The sequence below is a fragment of the Poecilia reticulata genome, linkage group LG6 (genome assembly GCF_000633615.1).
Source record: "Poecilia reticulata strain Guanapo linkage group LG6, Guppy_female_1.0+MT, whole genome shotgun sequence".
In the NCBI taxonomy this organism is placed as follows: domain Eukaryota; kingdom Metazoa; phylum Chordata; class Actinopteri; order Cyprinodontiformes; family Poeciliidae; genus Poecilia; species Poecilia reticulata.
The window spans coordinates 26,868,646-26,887,789 of record NC_024336.1 but is presented as its reverse complement, the minus strand read 5'-3'; the positions used below and the strand labels follow the sequence as shown (position 1 = coordinate 26,887,789).

The 19,144-nt window shown below is 39.9% G+C and overlaps 1 protein-coding gene across 3 annotated transcripts; it reads left to right on the top strand.

Moving 5' to 3' along the window:
- The first annotated feature begins 6 nt into the window (after positions 1–6).
- On the top strand, positions 7–17,674 carry rfx7b (regulatory factor X7b). 3 transcript variants are annotated; one of them, XM_008412015.2, is made up of 10 exons: positions 7–328; positions 3,082–3,115; positions 6,539–6,624; positions 6,965–7,003; positions 7,100–7,222; positions 7,305–7,421; positions 7,980–8,064; positions 8,149–8,356; positions 9,060–9,355; positions 10,000–17,674. In XM_008412015.2, exons 1-10 carry the CDS (start codon positions 201–203, stop codon positions 13,267–13,269), a joined length of 4,386 nt encoding a protein of 1,461 aa, XP_008410237.1. In that variant the 5' UTR covers positions 7–200; the 3' UTR covers positions 13,270–17,674. The 3 variants fall into 3 exon arrangements, with proteins under 3 accessions (XP_008410237.1, XP_008410236.1, XP_008410238.1); XM_008412014.2 differs by having other exon boundaries at positions 6,917–7,003; XM_008412016.2 differs by lacking the exon at positions 6,965–7,003.
- Positions 17,675–19,144: the final 1,470 nt, after the last annotated feature.

The following is a 19,144-nucleotide window of genomic DNA, read 5'->3' as shown; positions in this document are numbered from 1 at the left end:
TTTTTTTTTTTTTTTTTTTTTTTTTCTTTTTGGTTTCGTGAGGGGTCCTATCACAGTGTTTTTGCAGCCATGCTCTGCGCTGGGTCCGGCGGGGCTGTCCTAGCTGACTGAGCCGCTCCGGCAGCGGTGGGTCTGGGTGCAGTGCACAGCCGGGGGATGAGGCCTACTTGTTAAAGCTCCCCCACCACCCCACCGTCGCGATGGCTGATGATCAACAACAACCTGGTCAGAAGCCTGCCTCGGGATTAGGCTCTCTTCCAGCGCTGGTGCCAGGACTCCAAGGGCCCGAGGCCAACGCGTTGCAGTTCAAAATAAAGAATTCAATTTGGTAAGGATGGTGCTGATCCATCAAAAGCTAGCCTCACAATCATCGTATCTGACCATGGTAGAGGTAGGGAGGCAGTGATCTGCACAAAGCGGCCGAGAATAACACGCGTTTCCCCGAGCTAGCCTCGGTTTCTTCACCGGAACACGCATGCAGGGATCCGGAGACGGTGTCCGGGTTCGGGGTGATGCGGTAATAAGACGGCAGAGACGGACTGGTAGCAGCTCTGATCATTAGCATGGAGCCATAGGAGGCCATGTTATAATAGATGACACCAACCCCACCGGTGGTGCTGATGCTCAGGATGATGACAGGTGTCAGAGCAGAATGCTGCACAGACTCGGCCTCACTCTGGTTTTCACCATGCTGCACACATGCCTGCACATTATATTTGTAATTATCAGACGATGCGCTTGCTTTAAACATGTTTAGCCTGATTTCTGCTGTGCAACATACACATCTGAATACCCAAATAGAATGCTTTTAAAAACAGTCTCTATATATATACATTTAATTCAGTAAGTAGATAAAAAAGTAAAGTGATAGTTTGAGGTAGGGGTGGTCGATATGGATATTTAAAGTTTATCGTGATATTTTGTGATTAGGGGTGCACCGATTGCAGCTTGTTGCAGTAAATCAATTAACCGCATGAGTTCAATAATTTCCATTTGCATGATTTATTGAAAAAAAGCTTCGGTCCGATGGGCTCAACTCAACTAACTGAAGGACAATTTTATTTACAGAGATTTTATATGCTGTTTCTGTTGTTTTGCTTATTTATTTTGGATATTTAAAATGTCTTCCAGTTCCAATGTTAAATGTTCATTAGAATTGAAGGTTTATTGATCTCTGAGAATGTGTTCTTGCATTATTTATGACATTACCATTATATTACTTGAACATGGTCTCAAAATAACAATATTATCGTTTATTGAAATAACTTTTGGGACAATTTATCATCTAGCAGATTTGTGGATATTATTAGCCTATCACCATACTCCTAAAATTAAGAAAATTGGGACCAATTTATTGGTTGGTGGATTTATCAGCGCTCCCCTAATTGTGTCAACGATCAAAGTGACCATAGGAAGTATTTATTGTCACTGTTTTAAGTGATTGTATGGCTGCAACTGTGTTACAAAAATGATAGCCTCCAAAACCTGAGCTTGAAGAACATTTCCATTTGTAATATACTTCCATAGGACACCAATCACATCAAGAATGTGATTTGTTATTATTAAATTGCAAATCGTAACTGCATTTAATTATATTTTCAGTTGGGGTGCTGTGGTGGCGCAGGGGCTAGGCATGACCCATGTATTGAGGCCTTAGTCCTCATGCCGGTGGTCGCAGGCTCAATTCCTGGCCTGGTGACATTTGCTAAATGTCTTCCCCCTCTCCCATAACCCTCTATCCTCTACCTTCAAATAAAGGCCACTAGAGCCAACAAAACCTTTTAAAAAAAATTATATTTTCAGTTATTGATGCTTAAACATCATCATCTGAGATACAATGTGACAACAGTAAAGAAATTTATCTCAATAAATGATAAACTATATGATAGCTTATTATTTAGTTGGGTTTGTGGTATAATATAGTATTGTTTATCAGTTATTGTGGAAAAAGTTCTCATAAGAATTTAAATTTACTGTCAAGATAAATTTCACTTGTTGACAAAACAAAACTGTTTTTTTTTCTTATGATCAGAAATGTTATTTTTGTTATTTTCTAAACTGTCTGTTCCCTGAAAGCATTAATTAATATCAGTACATTAAAAATATGATTAAATGCATTTACTCTGTGCAGTTTACTGATATAAATCACCTTTTTAAGTAAGTGGTGTACTGAAGAAGCCAATTGTAAACGGAAATGTTCTTTCAAGAACAATATTTGTGGCAATATAAAGGTTGTTATGTTGTCACAACCTTTCTGTTACCTATAAAAATAAGTAATAAGTAGTTTTTTTTAATCATAATCCTTATTGTTATCACAATAGTACCACAAAATATCGTGATTAAGTCTTAAATCCATATTGCCCACCCATATTATGTTGCCTTTCATTTTCTGTAAATATTCATCATCCTTTGATGAATGAAAGCAATAAAATAACTTTCTATTTGCAAAGCAGTTTTTGATATCCACTGTACAGATTTAAAGAAATGATTTCACTACTTGATAATTGTCGATTATTTTAACATCAATAACACCCCGTTTTTCCTCACGCTTCTTTCTTTTTTCTAACTTTTCCAATATCCTGATGTCTCCTTAATTTTGATCTTGTCTCTAAAGTTTTTCAGCAGCTCCATTCAAAACTTTTAAGTCTTCAAAGTCGATTTCAATTCAATAAAAAAAAAAAAAAACTCCCAAAGGAAACTAAATGTTGTCGTAGCTCATATCATCCAAATATCTTCAGAGTCGTCATAAACGGTGAAGGGAGGGATCTCCAGTAGCAGTCAGTGTTGCAACAATTCTGAAGAGGCCTCTGACCGAAGACTGCTAGCATGTCACGACGTGCTAACAGTCTAGCTTAGGCATCATTTGAGCGTCTTGAGATGCTAGTCAGCTGCTCTCATTTGTAAAACAACAACCTGTTGCCATAGTTACACATCATAGAGCACAGCTTCACAGCATTCAAAGCTAGAAGGAATAAGAAAATGTTTACAAAAGAGCAAATAGAAGAGATACATGAAATATTGTACTAAATTAAAGTGATTGTGATGCAAATTGTTCTGATATTTTTTTCTTTCTCATTGTAGCAAATCTGTACAATCAAAAGTGGACAGCATATTGGTAAGTATCTGGATCTCCAACTCCTGTAATATCTCATTTTACATCACCAACAAATATTACATTATACTATTATACTAACCCTAACATGTTGATGTTTATTGCAAATTTTCAAATAAGCTAACTTATTGAAAAATTATTATAGTTTAATTATTATTATTTTCTTTTTATTAAAAAATCAAATTTAAAGAAATTTTATTTATAATTTATTGTATTTATTCCAACAACACATTTATTTATATATTCAAATAAATATTGTATTTATGTTTTCCAGTAAATAATTAATTATTTATTAGAATAAATACAAAATTGATACATTAATAATTAATAAAATAAAAGTATTTTAATTTCCACCTATGTGTGTAGAGTTTGGCTGCCCTCCGTTCTAACACTCCTAAAATACATTTTCATAAATACATTTTTACTTCTTTACATCAAATTCAAAAAATGTATTTTCTTTTTACATTTTATGGAACATTTAATACAATTTAAACTTCATTATTCAATCAGATTTATTTGAATAAATAAACACAATTTATGTATTAATGTTTTGTATCAACTTATTAAATTAATTTTGCAGTATTTTATAAATATAATAAATCTTCAAATATATTTTATACATTGTATAAAAGTTATTTTTATTTGAAAGTTTTTGATGCTTTCTGTTTCTGCGTATTCGTTTTTGAACGTTTGCAGGTTTATTTTTAGGTTTTCTGGTCAGAAAAGCAACACGTTTCTCCTACTGGCTCTATTTGTGAACGTTTAGGTTTGGATTTGTTGCAGCTGAAGTGGATCACAGATGTTTTTCTCTACAAAGCAGGAACGGTGACATCAAAGCGACGTGATCACGCTTTGTCCATTTTTTTTTTTTTGTCACACAAATAAAATAGAAAGTATTTTAATTTCGAGCGATGTGCGTAGAGTTTGGCAGCCCTCCGTTCTGTTACTCCTAAAACCTGATCCGCCGCTTGGCTCCTCTGATGCGAAAACATCAAACGAGACTCGAATGACGCGATTATGAAACGAGACGTAAAAGAGGCGGATTCTGTCTTTTGTTTTCTGGGCTAAAATAAATAAAACATTTCTAATATATGAATGTGTTCATGTTTCTTTCAGAAGTGGACGGTTTCGACACAATCTGGAAAATTATTTAATCTGATTTATTTTTCTGGTTTGGAAATAAAAGGAGAAAAGGAAACAAGGTTTTAAAAAACGAGTTTGCATTGTCAGACTTTATTCCTAATTTTTATGTCCTTACTTTCTTTCCTTTTGTTTGTCATCTTTCCTTATTTATGTTCCTCCCTTCTTCATTTCTTACATCCGTCCTTCCTTCGCTTCCTCTCTCCCTTACGTCCTTTGTTTTTCCTGTTTTTCATTTCCTTGTGTCCTACTTTTCTTCTTTTGAAGAAGTGTCCTTTTTCTGTTTTGTTGTATCCTCCCTTGTTTCTATGTGTCCTTCCTTCATTCCTTGTATACTTTCATCAATCTTTGCCATTTTAAGTTCTTCCTTTTTCCTGTTTTCATTTACTTATTTCTCTTCCTTAACCTTTGTGTCCTACTTGTCTTTTTTCTGTTTTTCCTTCCTTCTATGTTTTGTTACTTCTATCTGTCCATCCTTCACTCCTTATGTACTTACAATACTTTGTCAGAAGTAAAACATTAACAGTCATAATTTAGAAAGAAAGGAAGGAAGAATATATCCTTACAAATATGAGCCAGTAAATATTTCTTCGTTCCCTTTAACAGAATTTTAAGAGATATTTCCAGAAATATTGCTTAATACATTCAGCGATATTTCAGTGTTTTTAACTGGTTGAATTGAAAATAAAAGTTTAAGTTTCTCCCACAAACTTAAACTTTTTAATCTGCCCCTGAAGCCTTTTGTTTTAGTAATTTATAACCGAGGCCTGCTGTTGTTTCCAAACAGGATGTGCGACTCGTAGTAAACGGCATTCTCCGTGGCGTCTGATTGGCTGACGGCTCGTTCATTTGGGTTGTCATGGCAACAAAGAGGCAAACAGACGAGTGAGAGGCGATATGAATCCATTCTTAGAAATCCAACTGAAGGCCAGTCAGAGTACTCGGATGGTTCTGCAATCTTGAGTATTTTTCTGTCGCTGATATTTAAACACTAAAGCAGCTGAATGATGTATTTACAGTAAATTTACCTTAGAATCGCCTTGACATTTCCTTAAACAGATTTAATTTGACTGCGCTGTAATATACTTTAGATCACACCAGATTTGAATCTGTGTATATAATTAGATTGTTTGAAACTATTTTAGGTGACATCTACTTTGATTTGCATCTGTATAAACATTAACACACTAAATTTAACCTTCTGAACAGGTAAATAAATCAATGTTTACGGAAAAATTTACTTTTCCAGTTCGCCATGCTTCAAATATGCAATCAGAGAAAAAGAGAGAAAGAAGGGACACAAGAAAAGAGAGAAGGATAGATTGATGGACATAAGGAAGGATGGAAGGAGGGAGGGAAGGAATCGAGGAGAAATTTGAGTTAGGAAGGTCACAATTAAGAAAGAAAGGAAGGAAGAACACAATGAATGACATGAGGAAGGAAAGATTTAAGGATATAAGGAAGAAAAATGAAACACGGAATGAAGAATGGAAAGAGATAATTGAGCGAGGAAGGACACAATGAAGAGCATAGGAAAGGAAGGAAGGAAGGAAGGAACAAAGGGACAAAAGAGGAAAAATTGAGGGACATAAGGAAGAAAAGAAGAAAGGAAGAAAAGAGGGAAGAGATAATTGAGTTAAGGACACACGACAGGAAGAAAGGAAGAAAGAAAGACAGGCAGAAAGAAGGAAAGAAAGAAAGGACACGATGAAGAACATAAGGAAGCAATGAAAGAAGGAAGAAAGAAAGGAACATAACAGAAAGCAGGACATAGGAAAAGAAGAATGATTAAAGGACATTTGGAAAAACGGAAGGAAGAAAGAAAGTAAGGAGGGAAAGAAATAACTGAGTTGGGAAGGGCACAAGGAAGGAAAGAAGAAAGGGAGGACACAATAATGCACATGAGGAAGGAAGGTCAAAACATCAGCAAGAAAGAAAAGAAGGGCAGAAAGAAGGAAAGGGAAAAGGGAATGAAGGAAAGAGGAGATAATTGGAAAGAAGGACAGAGGAAGGAAGATTGGACATGTTGAAGGACAGAAAGAAAGGTGGAAAAAGGGAAAGGAAGTATCTGAGGAAGGGAGGAAGGACACAGAATGAAAAACGAATGGAAGGACAAAATTTAAACGATAAAAATCTGGAAATACAAATTCTCTGAATTACTTTAAACGCTCCACATTTCTCCAGGTTCTGTAAAAAATTTGGAAGCAAATCAAACGGTAATAAATACATTTTTATGTCATGTTTATTTAAACCGTCGCTTCTTTGTGTTGTTTTAATGTTTTACAGCAAGATGTTGAGAAGTTTACAGACATCGAAAAGCTCTACCTCTACCTTAAGTTGCCTTCTGGTCCCAGCAGTGGCAATGATAAAAGGTAAGAAACACAACATGCTGAATCTAACACTTTGCTTCTTCCTCACAGGGAAACCTTTTTATTCATTTCTTTTACATTTTTGAACTGTGTGTAATTTCTGCCAGCTGTTCAAATCCCCGCTCACTGGCTAAAATCAAGCTGAACAAGTTTAATGGCAGCTTTGTTTCATATTCGCCACATTTATTTATTTATTTATTTATTTTGCTGCAGCATTTTTGATTATCAGTATGAACCAAAACACTGAAATATCTCTAGATTCCTGCTCTATACCTAGCTGTCTGTGTGTCATTTGTTTCCCCATATCTATTCATCACCCCGACCCCCAAATTCTGCCCATTTGGACTGGGAATGAGAGGGGGTCCTCTACTGCTGGATTATGGTATTACAGTTTCTGTATTCGCAAGAAAAATGATGCGCAGCGGTCCGGGACTCGGCGCACTCACCAGATTTCTCTTTTGTTTCGGCCCCTTTCCAGTGACCAGAGTTCCATGTCGTCGAGCCGTACTCAACAGATGTATGCATTCAACTGGATACGCAATCACCTGGAAGAGCACCCGGAGACGTCCCTCCCCAAGCAAGAGGTGTACGACGAATACAAGTGGGTGAAGAGAGAGAGATACGCAGAAAATGTATTTTGTTTTAATGAGACATGATGAAAAAAACAGTCTGGTTTTGTTCAGGAGCTATTGTGACAATCTTGGCTACAATCCACTGAGTGCAGCAGACTTTGGGAAGATCATGAAGAATGTCTTTCCCAACATGAAGGCTCGTCGTCTGGGCATGAGGGGAAAATCCAAATATCCTTACAATGAAATCAAGATGTTCAAACACTGAGTGAATGTTTATTTATTGCAGATGTCCAGTTTCAGATTTTGTAAAGTTAATTGCTGTAATTAGCAGCTTTCTTACAGTGATCAGTGCACTGCAAAAACACAAAGTCTTACCTGGTATTTTTGATGTAGTTTGTGTTGCAGATATCTTATTGCACTTGAAAAAACATAAACTAGCAACTTTTCAGCAAGTTATAGGAACTTGTTTTAAGTCAGTTATTCTTGAAAATTGATAAAATACCAATATTTTATTTATTTATCAAAACAAATAAAATATTAATTTATTTTTATTTGTACTACATAATTCATTATATATATATCTATGTATATATATATATGTGTGTGTGTGTGTGTGTGTGTATATATATATATATATATATATATATATGTATATATATATATATGTATAAATTAAATATTTATTTGTTTTATTTAATGTTTTATTCTGAATAAATTGTTATTATTTATAATTAGAGAATTATCCTCGGTTTGGATTCTTGCTCTGAAGCCTTAACTCTGTCGCACATACTGCTACAGCGGGTTAAGAAAGAAAGCTTTCGTTCACATGCCATCCCTACCCAACCTGGATTTGCAGAAATCTGGTGACGGGGTGAGTTGCAACAAATCTCGCTTCACTCAAACCTTCCTGAACCGTTTCAGTATCCTTAAACCGGCTCTGCTACGGTTTGGACAGTGTGAGCTGATGGAGTCTAGCGGTCAGTCTCCCAGCGCCGAGGATGAGATGAGGTCCGCGGCCTGCGGGCTGGTGTGCGAGTGGGCTCAGAAGGTGCTGAGCCGTCAGTTTGACAGCGTGGAGGACCTGGCTCGCTTCCTGCTCAACAGTCACTACATTGGTACAAAGTCCATGGCTGCTCTCACTGTTATGACTGGAACACCCACAGGTAGGACACCTGCTGCCGGGATCGTATCTGTTTGTGTATGTTGGACCCTCACTCTGCCGATGCTAGAAGAAAAGCGGACTGACTGGTTTACATTCTTTTAATGACTTCATACGGTTGCTGCTGTGTGCACAATATTTATAAAGCAGTTCACAGATGAGCTTTTTGCTATACATCCTCTTCCATTATTATCTGCAGCAAAAACACAAATAAAGCAGATAATATTGTTGAAAGGGTCAGGCAAATGTAAATTTTTGCTGTAATAATCAGGTGTTACCTTAACAACAGCATGACATATCCAAAATCTGACTTGCTTTTTACTTTGGCACCAAATTTATAACTCTTGCAAACATCAACCATAAACTTTTTTTTACAGTAGATAATCTATTTATCTTCAGTACATGTAAAATATGTGACTATTTCCACATATTATCAACATGATTGACATATACCTACGAAATTTGTTTTGGATTTTGACATTTACCGATTGACACAGAAGTAGAATTCTTAAGAGTTTAAATTCAAAATTTTGTGGAAAAAAGTCAAAATTTTGAGATTAAAGTCAGGTTTTATTTACTTGAAGCAGATCAGACAGGAAATGAACAGAGACAGAAGTGTGGAAGACGTTCAGCAAATAAAATTTTGACAATGGTAATGTGTCTGATCTCTTGAACTGATTCTTCTTGAACTGTTCTTGCCTTGACAGGAATGAAGACCCCAACTCCAGCCTCTGCATTCATTCCCACTGCTGAGGCAAACTCTTTCCAGCCCCAAGTGAAGACCCTGGCGTCGCCCTCTGTTGACGCAAAGCAGCAACTGCAGCGCAAAATCCAGAAGAAGCAGCAGGAGCAGAAGCTTCACTCGCCACTGCCCAGTGAGATGCAGGTGAAGCGGACGGAGGCCAGTACGCCCGGACCCACCATCCCCTGTGGCAGTCCTGCGCTGCTGTCCCCTCAGCCAACCATAGGAATCGTAGTAGCGGCCGTCCCCAGCCCAGTCCCGGTACATGTCCTGACTTTTTCTCCATTTTTCATCTTTTAGTCATCACACTGCAAAAACACCAAATCTTACCAAGTAGTTTTTAGTGCAGATATCTTACTGCACTTGAAATGAGACAAAATCAACGTAAAAGTAACTTTTTATCAAGACATAGAGGCTTGTTTTAAGTAAATAATTCCTATATATTGATGAAAAAGTGCTAGTTTCATTGGCAGATTATCTCACTTACAAGACATTGTTTCCATGTTATAAGTGAAATAACCTGCCAATGGAACTGGTACTTTTTAAAAATAAATATTAAGAGATTATTTCCTTAAAAACAACTGGCCAAATCTTGCTGAAAAGTTACTTTTAAGTTAGTTTCTCTCATTTCAAGTGTTCTAAGATATTTGCACTAGAAACTAGACCCAAAATACTTGGGAAAACTTGGTGTTTTTGCAGTGTTTCGCAGTGACAAACTTGTCAAAAATGAAAGCGTTGTGCAACACCGATAATCATCGAGCCAGAATACAGTGCGCTGATGAAGCCTAAAGGAGTTTTATGAATCAAAGCACTCAAATCATTTGATGAATCATTACAGCCCTACTCCAGAGACGTGGTTTGTGCGTGTAAGTGTACCAATAAATAAATGGTGTTTTATTCCTCAGGTACAGAGAAACAGGCAGTTGATGACTTCACCGAGCCCTGTGGGGACAGCGGAAGGAAAAGTGTTGCCTGTAAACTTCCAGGTTGTCACTCAGTCTCTCAAACAGTCTCCCAAAACACCCCAGAATGTCCCGGCAAGTCCCGTGGGAGACAGACTGGCACGACATGGCACGCGGTATGCCCAAATCCTTCCCAAGCCCTCTGCCACGAGTGCCATAACCCTGCGCTCTCCACCCACATTGCTCATCACCAACAGCCCCATAAAGACAGTGATGCCCTCTCCTCACGTCAGCTCTGTCAACGTGGTGAAGATGACTACTATCGCTCTGGCCCCCAGCAGCAACAGCAGTGTGCGACCAGCCTCTGCTGGCATGAACGTCGCAGCTGCTTTGGACGATTCCCAGATGTCCCAGAGCGGGAATTCGGCAGCTCCCCAGTCTCCTGCAGTCAAACCTGCTGCAACATTGACCCCAACCCTCTCTGCGGACGCCAAAGGGTTGTCTGACGCTGGAAGTGACAATAATTCCTTGTCTGGGGCAGAGAAGCATGTTGGAGGAGCCAAAGAGGAGAAGATGGTAAAATTCAGAGCTGCAAGTGAGCCGAGCTTTTTGGTTAAATGTTCCCCAGGACCCGAGAAAGGGTTGCGGACAAAGAGTGACTCCGCCTCCCCTCCCAGCTCTGCATCTGGGACTCAGGACAGCAATAACAGTAACTGCCATGACAGTACTTTGTACTTGACTGTTGATAATCAGAACTCCAATGGCAACACGTCGTCCAATGGCTCGTCCGCTGTTACTCTCATGTCTAAGGATGCCTGCCTAGATGCCAAGAGCCCCAGGAAGCGTGCAGCGGGGGAGTCCCACGTTATTCCTGTCAAGAGGGTCTTTATCTCCCAGCAACCGGTTGCTGTCATTGACAATCCCAAACCTGGGTTGAACGCTGCAATGAAGAGAATTCCCAGACCAGGAACCCCTGCGAGACCAGAGAGTGCCCCCTGCAAAGGGATTGCCAAACACACGGCGTTGGGGCCCACACAGATCCTTGCACTTACAGACGCACCTCTCACGCACACCGAGGGAACGCAGACTGCCGCGAAACAGCAAGATTCAAAACACGAGGACCATTCCATCGCTGTGGATCCCTCTGCCGGACCAGCAGGAAGCAACGCGTCTGACCAGGCGCTGCTGCAGCAGATCACCGGGGACCCTCGTGCCGTTACGGCCAACTCAGGACCACACGAAGCCTCTGTGAGCGATTTAAAGAGCACAATATGGGAGCCTCAGCAGATACCAGCAGAACACAAACAGGCTCCCGCTGACCAGCTCTCCATGATGGCTCAACCGTCCGATGCCTCGGGCCAGCTCACCCTCACGCAGATGGTCGACTTTGCCAATTCTCAGCCGAGCATGGACTACTTCTCGTTCAACGATGACGACATGACGCAGGACAGCATCGTGGAGGAACTGGTCCAGATGGAGGAGCAGATGAAGCTGAAGGGCCTCTTTGGGAACTGTGTTGACGTGTCCGGGTTGCAGGGTCAGTCGGCCGGCGGTCAGGGCTCCATCCTCGCCGCCCATCAAACCAGTTCGACCTTCTACCACTCTACTCACAGCAGCACCACCCCTGTTCAGACCCCCACCCCGACTCCAACACCCACCCCGACGCCAACTCCCACTTCCGAGATGACGCTCGCACACAGCCTGACCCGAGAGAGCCCCTGCTCCCGAATGGCTCCCGTCACCCCCGTAGACGGAGCGATGGGCCGGCACACCCCAATTAGCACGCCGCTGTCCAACTGCAGCAGCAGCGTGCCGCCGAGCCCCGTGGAGTGCAGGAACCCTTTTGCTTTCACTCCCATAAACTCGAGCATCACAGGATATCATGAGGCGAGCATCGTCTCCAGCAGCCCTGTCAAACCCATGCAAAGGCCCATGGCGACGCACCCTGACAAGGCCAAGCTGGAGTGGATCAACAACCGTTACAACAGTAACTCTGCCGGACCTCTGTCTAACCACAGCATCGGCATTCTGCCAAGCTACCAAGACCTGGTGGACGATCAGTTTCGCAAACCTCACGCATTTGCAATTCCTGGCCAGTCGTTCCAGTCTCAGGCGAGGCAGGACGGCGCTCACTTTGGACGCATTACTCCAATTTCTCCAGTGCAGCAGCAGCAAACACAGCAGCAGCAGGCAAGTGGTGTAACGACTCCCACCAAGCAGGAGAGCTTTGCCGTACCTGCACCGCTAGACAACAAGGCTTCCGCCTCAGCTGCGTCCAACACTTTCCGCTGCCGCAGCGTTAGTCCTGCTGTGCGGCAGAGGAACTTCAGCGGTAATACCAACCCCCCAGCCACCACAACGAGCACCACAACAACGACTCGAGCCGTAGTCTCGCCCTTTAACTCCCCCATAACCTCGGAGGTGCTCAGCATCCTGTCCAACAGCCAGACTGTCAGCTCTGTGCACAGCATGGTGCAGCGCAGCCAGTCCGTACCTCTGAATATCATGATGCAGAGCGAGATGCTGCCTGTGCAGGGTCAGAGCAACACCGCCAAGATCACCAGCGTCCTCCTCAGCAAGATGGAAGCAGACGGAGACGACTCCGTCCGTGGTCTGGGCATCAACAACCTCCCCTCTAATTACACGGCCCGCATGAACCTCACCCAGATTCTAGAGACGGCTCCGAGCTTCTCGGGAGGAAGCGCGTCCCAGAGTCAGCTGCCCGCCAGCTCCAGCCCTGCTGCCTTCGAGCTCCAGCAGCATGGCTACCTCACAGCTGGGGACACTCAAGCACAAGCAGGTCCCAGTGAGCAAGACCAGCACCAGCAGCAGCAGCAGCTCCGAGAAGATCCCGCGCAGACACAACCGCAGCTCCTCCTCCAGAGCACACAGCAGCAGCAGCAGGAGGCAGAGGACGAACAGCAGCAACTCGATTTCAACAACACTGTCAAGGACTTGCTGGGCGAGGACGGACTCAATCCCAGCTCCCAACTGGTGGGTCAGGTCGCCTCGGAGCTCAACGCAGTGGCATCCGACTTCTCCAGCGACATCAGACTGACCTCAGATTTGTCCAGTAGCATCACTGACCTTAACACGTTGGACGCCAACTTGCTGTTTGACCCCAATCAGCAGCAGGAGCAGTACGAAGACTCGACACTGGAAGAACTAAAGAACGACCCACTTTTCCAGCAGATATGCAGTGATACTGTGAATTCTGGTTTCGAGTGGCTAGAGAGCAAAGACCAGCCTACTACCGTGGAGATGCTGGGTTAACGTTCTCTTCTACTCTGTATGATTTATGTTCTCTGTTTGTTCAGTTTGGTGCATATGTAATATATCTGTTTTTAATCCATTGTTTGTCGGAGTTTGTCTGGACTTTGGCCGTTTGTTCTGTTCAAAGTGCCATGCTTACCAGAGCAATCTCCCGCCACCTTTCTTCCCTCCCTCACCATTTGTCAACAATATTTCAGTATTTTGCTCACTTTTCTCCCTCATCTGAGATCTAAAATGTTAGCATTTCAAGAGAAGGGTGCGAACACTCTGTGGCAGCATGCACCGACAAACAAAGAGCAGATATGTGTGCTTTGAAGGGTAATCTTTATTAATGCAATATTTATACTTTACGAACAACAAAGGAATAGGAAATGCTTTGCAAATCTGGCACACGAGAGTTCACCAAAAAAAGAAAAAAACATATTCTCCTTTTAACGTGTGCAGTTCGAGTTCTACCAAATGGAGACAATATTGGTTATTGTGGTATATGCACATAAAAGTTGTAGTACGTTTGCCTGCCATATCAAAAAAATATATAAAAAGGGCAGCATCTTTAGCTGCTAGGTGCTGAATTTCTGACATAATCTTTATACTTTTATCATAAACCAACATCAGTGAAAAACTGATTCATGTGTGAAACCTCTCAAAGCCTATACTTCTTGTACTGTTTATTATCTTCAAAAAAAGGGAGTTTGTGGGTCATTAGGGAGAAGATGGAGATGCAGGCCACTTTGTGGAGTATTTATTGAAAAAAATCAACAACTTGGCTGCCTTATTCCCAAAGTTTAAGGCCTTACGCCATTGTTAGATGAACTGTATATAGTAAAATGTTAAGATATCCAGAGCTTCATCCTTTCACGGCAGCTGTTACTCTCATATTTTAAGTTCCTTTCTCTGTTCTTGTTTTGCATTGTTACAAGATAAACGGGTGCTGCGCATTCCCATTTTTCATACTTTTTTTTTTGGATATTTCTTGGGAATGAAGTGGAGCTGTTGGTGGCATTTCGTACCAGCTATGGTACCAATTTGTACCTGCTAGGAGGGCGTTTCATACCCAATTTGACAACTGAAGAGTTATTGATTTTCCATGATCTCCTTATAGTTTGTATTTGGTTTTGTAACAGCAAAAAATACTAGTGCTTAAGCTGCGTTTCAGTATGCCACCCTGAACCTTTTCCTACCTGGAGCCTTTTATATTACCCTGGCCGTATGTGGGGTGAGGTGGATGTTGTAAGGTTCAAAACCATGTTGTTGATGTAAAGGACGTCCAGAATGGCTGAAATGTAACAATTTAAAAGCTCCTTTTGACTTCAGGAACGTTTCTCAGGACTCAGTGTTGTTTTTTGGGCCCATTTTAAAGCAATTTCAAAACAATCCTTCTTGCCACAGGACTATTTTAGTGTTTTAATCCTTTTAAGCTACAAAGCAAAGATAAAGGCATGTAATGAGGCACTGCTAATGGCCACCTACATGTTTCTCAGGCTTAAACTATTAAGTATCTATAAAATTGAAAATTTTATCTGACTTTTAAGTGATTTTAGTAGAGCAGAAATGGCTGGAAATCAGCAGAAATAAAAGCTCTTGATGCTTTTTATTTTTGCAACAGGAGCGTCTGTCTCACATTCAGCTTCTGAACAGGATCTTGGTCAACACTCCTGCAGTAGAAAGACATTCCCACTCACAGTCAGCAGCTGTAATGTGCTTGAACTGCACTGATTTGGACTCTCACATTGGAAATGCATTCCAGAAACGGCTTGGGTGGAAAAATAGTCCTATAAAAAATTTATTCCGGTAGAAAACAATCAGAATGCGCCTTTATAGTCTTACAGTCACAAAACCAAACTGACAGTATTAAATTCTGTCTTCCAGCAGGAGGTTGTTGGAAGTAAAGTAAACTGTTCTTGGCCCACTTCTCTCCAGAATTTAATTTCCTGGACCCTTTCATATTACCCCAGCTGTTTGTGGCATACGTTTTGACAGTATGATGGAAATCTGTGCTGTTTATGTAAATTATGTGCACACTAAGAAGTGGATAAAATGCTTGGAGAATAAAAAAAAAATCAAATGCTTAGGAATCTCTTACCACACAACTCCACCATGAATTTTCACCAAAAGAGCTACCCTGCTGCCAGGGCCGTTTTCTGGGGTGAATTTCTACCGTGGCGGTTGGATTTGGTTCTGGTTCCTGAAGTGGAAATGATGAGGGTTTAAAAGAAATGGTCCCAGAAAACTGCGCTGTTCCTGGAAAAGGTTGCTGTATTTGAAACAAACCTTTAGTCATTTTAGTTCGATCAGGGGTCATGTTTGTTGCCATGTTTCATAAGCGTCATCTGGTCCAAACAGGAATCAGAAATAAAGTAAATGGAAATAGGCCGAGATTTCTATGAGCATTTCCATAATTCATAAAAAAAAAAAAACCTTCACTAGCAACAAAAATGAACGGATATGCAAAGATTTACGTGTGGACTGGTTTGTTTACGGGTGCGAAACGGTAGAAAGAAGCAATGAATCGGCAACTGGTGGGTTTGAACCGAAGAACCAACTCCGTAAGGTATTGGCTACAACCTTATTGGTGGAAACAAAAATTGCCATGCTGTCTTTTCAATTGTGAGATGTTTTTAGTTTGGTTTTTTTTTTTTGCACTCCCAGGCTAGAGAATTTCAACGGCATGGAGAAGGTTTTGCAAAACCAGGAGGACCGACAGGTTCTTGCATGAGCTTCACGGAAATAATGTTTGTGCAGATCCAGGCCTCATTTTCATGCCAAAGATGACCCGTTTCAAGAATCATAAGAGATTATTCCACACAGAAACACTCCGCGTTTAGCATCCACGACACAACAGGAGAGCGGGGCAGCATCAGAGATTTAAGAGTTAAGGCTTAAGTTGAATCTTCTGTACAGTTTGTAAAATAGTGAAATGGTCACTGTCCTATGTTTTATAGGTAACCATGGACCTGAAAGCATGTTGAAACCATCACTGCTAGCCAGGTAGGCTCTGTGATACAGTAGGATGCTTGCTTCAGTTTTTTGGCTATATTGTCAATGTTGTAAAAGTCATGTTTAAGCTCCATCTGTAAATACAATAGATACATAGAGATTTGGTGTATCCAGACACTATATTATGGCCATTATCCTAGCTAAGTATGTGCCATTGAAAAGAAAAAAGAAGAAGCTTAACAGATTTATAGTTGGCAAGATACTGTATGTTGTGTGTTACATTTCTGGCTCAATGTGTCGTAACAGTAATGCTGTCTGGTCTTGCTTGCTGATTTTATTTGACTATTTTTATTATTATTTTTGGTTTTTATACTCAAAGATAAATAGGTCTCTGCAGTTGCAGAAGTGATGTGTGCTGTGAGCAGGATCATTAGCATGGGTATATTAAGAAAAAAAAAAGTTGTGATACTGTTAGCTGGTTGCAGACTTCTCTGTGACATTGTGCTCAAAGTTCGTCAGCAGACACTGGAGAAAAAAAAAAACAACAAAAAATTTCAACAAAACTTTGGAGGTTCACGTTATTGCACTAAATTTTTACGACACATGGCTTTGTCACACCTTTATGGACAAAAATGATAAATTATGATGGGTGCCCGCTTAGAAAAAGAATTAAAGGAAAGAAAAATATTTTTTATGACAAGATGAGTAAGGAAAATAAGTGGATTGTCAGAAAATGACTAATTGTCTTGTAGCAAAATGTGCATTAATCTCAGTGAGATACACGTTTCTTACTCGTTCTCATACATGAGAATACAAAGCATTGAGGGGGGAAAAAAAGCTAGAATAACCTTTTAAAACCTACATGCTCATTATGTTGATAAATGATTGTATACATGCATGTGTGATGACTTCTGTTGTATATTCTTGGTAACCACTGTCTTCTGTGATGTAGGCAGGTTCTGTTAACCAGACTGGCAGTGCTAGTTTCATGAGTTACTTTATGTTTTTATTATTATTATTATTATTTTTATTACGTGTGACTGTGCTGTTTACTAAGTTAATGTTCTATTTTTTCTGGAGTTTTTTCAATTTGACATTTTCCTATTTTGATAAATGCATTTGTGAAGAAACATGTTTTCTCTTAATTACCTTCTTTAACAACATGGCACTGATATTTGACTTTAAATGAAGGAAATGCACCTCTTTATGGTTACAGCAGCTCCATCAAGCAGTGACTCTTGACTCTTTACCTTTTACTGACCCGACCCTGTTTGACTATCGTGTCCGTTTCTACCAGTAGAAGAAGAAGAAAAAAAAATCAACCCTCCTCTGTGTTGTTGTCTGGTGTTCTGCTTAATGTACAGTAGCTTGTTAATATTGCAAACGCGTTGTTTCTTTTTCAATGGAAAGTACTCACTGGTGAGATTTTTAAAGTGGTTTTAAAAGCCAATAAACTTTTTTAAAGAACGTTGGGGTCTGTTTAAGTGGTGATTATTTAAAATTTAAGGCTTTTCATCCTATTAAAGTCTATAAATACAACTTGAATTTTCAATAAAGGGAAAAATAAGTGTCAAACATTGATTATCAGTTACTTCATTAATTGCGTAACCTATGCAAAAATTATATTAATATGTTTTGAAATTATATCTTTTATTATGGTTTACTAAAAACAGAAACTTTGTTGTTTTGGTATTTTTCAAATTTAATTAATCTTTTATTAAAGCAACACTAAAAAATGTAGAAAAAACTTTTTTTTTAGGACATTCGTTCAGTTTAAGCCATCTTTTTAACCAAATTACCAAAGCTACAGTTATTGGTATCCTTGCAATTGATACTTTAACTCCTTTTTGCCAAGAGGACACTTGCTCCTCTATCACATTTCGCTGGGTTGCATCATTCAAAGAGACGCTGGCTGTCTTTACCCTTCTCCCCTGTCATCCAGACTTCCGGCTCATCTGCTCTCCTCTTTTCTGTTCAGCTCAGAGGTTTTCTATACTTTTTAGGATCAATTACCAATGGACGATGGTTAATTTGTTTGAGTGTTGAGATGTTTCTGTTGATTTGGCCATCTTTGATCACTGACATTTTGGAAAGCTGGATGTTTTTCAAAATGTCCTGGATGCTGAAAGAGTGATGAACCCACGTTCACTGGAACTTTAGGAGAGAAATAAGCTGCAACATCAAAATCTACCTGGTGTATTTGTTGCTGGAGAGATCAGTCTTTGCCCTTTTTAAAGCACATGATTGCCAGTAGAGTGTAGCACATGCTAATGTTTGTGATGGTAAGATAAAAAAATATATTTCCGGCTTACTTTCTAAACAACCAGTTGATAGCATCCAATAAGTATGAAGCTATGAAGACTTGGTGATTATTATCTTGACTGGAAGTTGAAGTAAGTGGCTGTTTTCTTCCAGATATTACAAAATGTAATGGAAAATCTTGTCATGTTCTCTAGTCTTTCCCATTTGTGTGGCCAGTGTAAATGTCTATACCAAGTCATATTTACACTTAAAAATCACATAGTCATGGATCATTAAATAAAGCTTTGTGGACACAAAATATTAACTTGGAATGTGTGAATTTTTAAAATACTTAAGGTAAATTTATTTCTAAAGAATTATCAAAGGTGCCAATAAGTTTGGCAATTACCTTTTTTACATGTTTTTTTTGCTTGTTTCTTTTTTTACCCAGTCTGCATTAATATACTCAATTTCAAGGTTGATTTGAATGTTTTCAATAAGATTACATATTTATCAGGGCTCTCTACAAATATAGAGGTTGCTGTAACACTATTTGTTTTCATTACAATATTCTAACACAAATATTTGTTTGATTTAAGGAAAGCAACACACATTTTAAATTTTTGCCCCAGTCAAAATTATGCAAACTCCTAAAACCTTTCCATCTCCTTCTTTAGCTAAGGTTAGAGGTCATCTC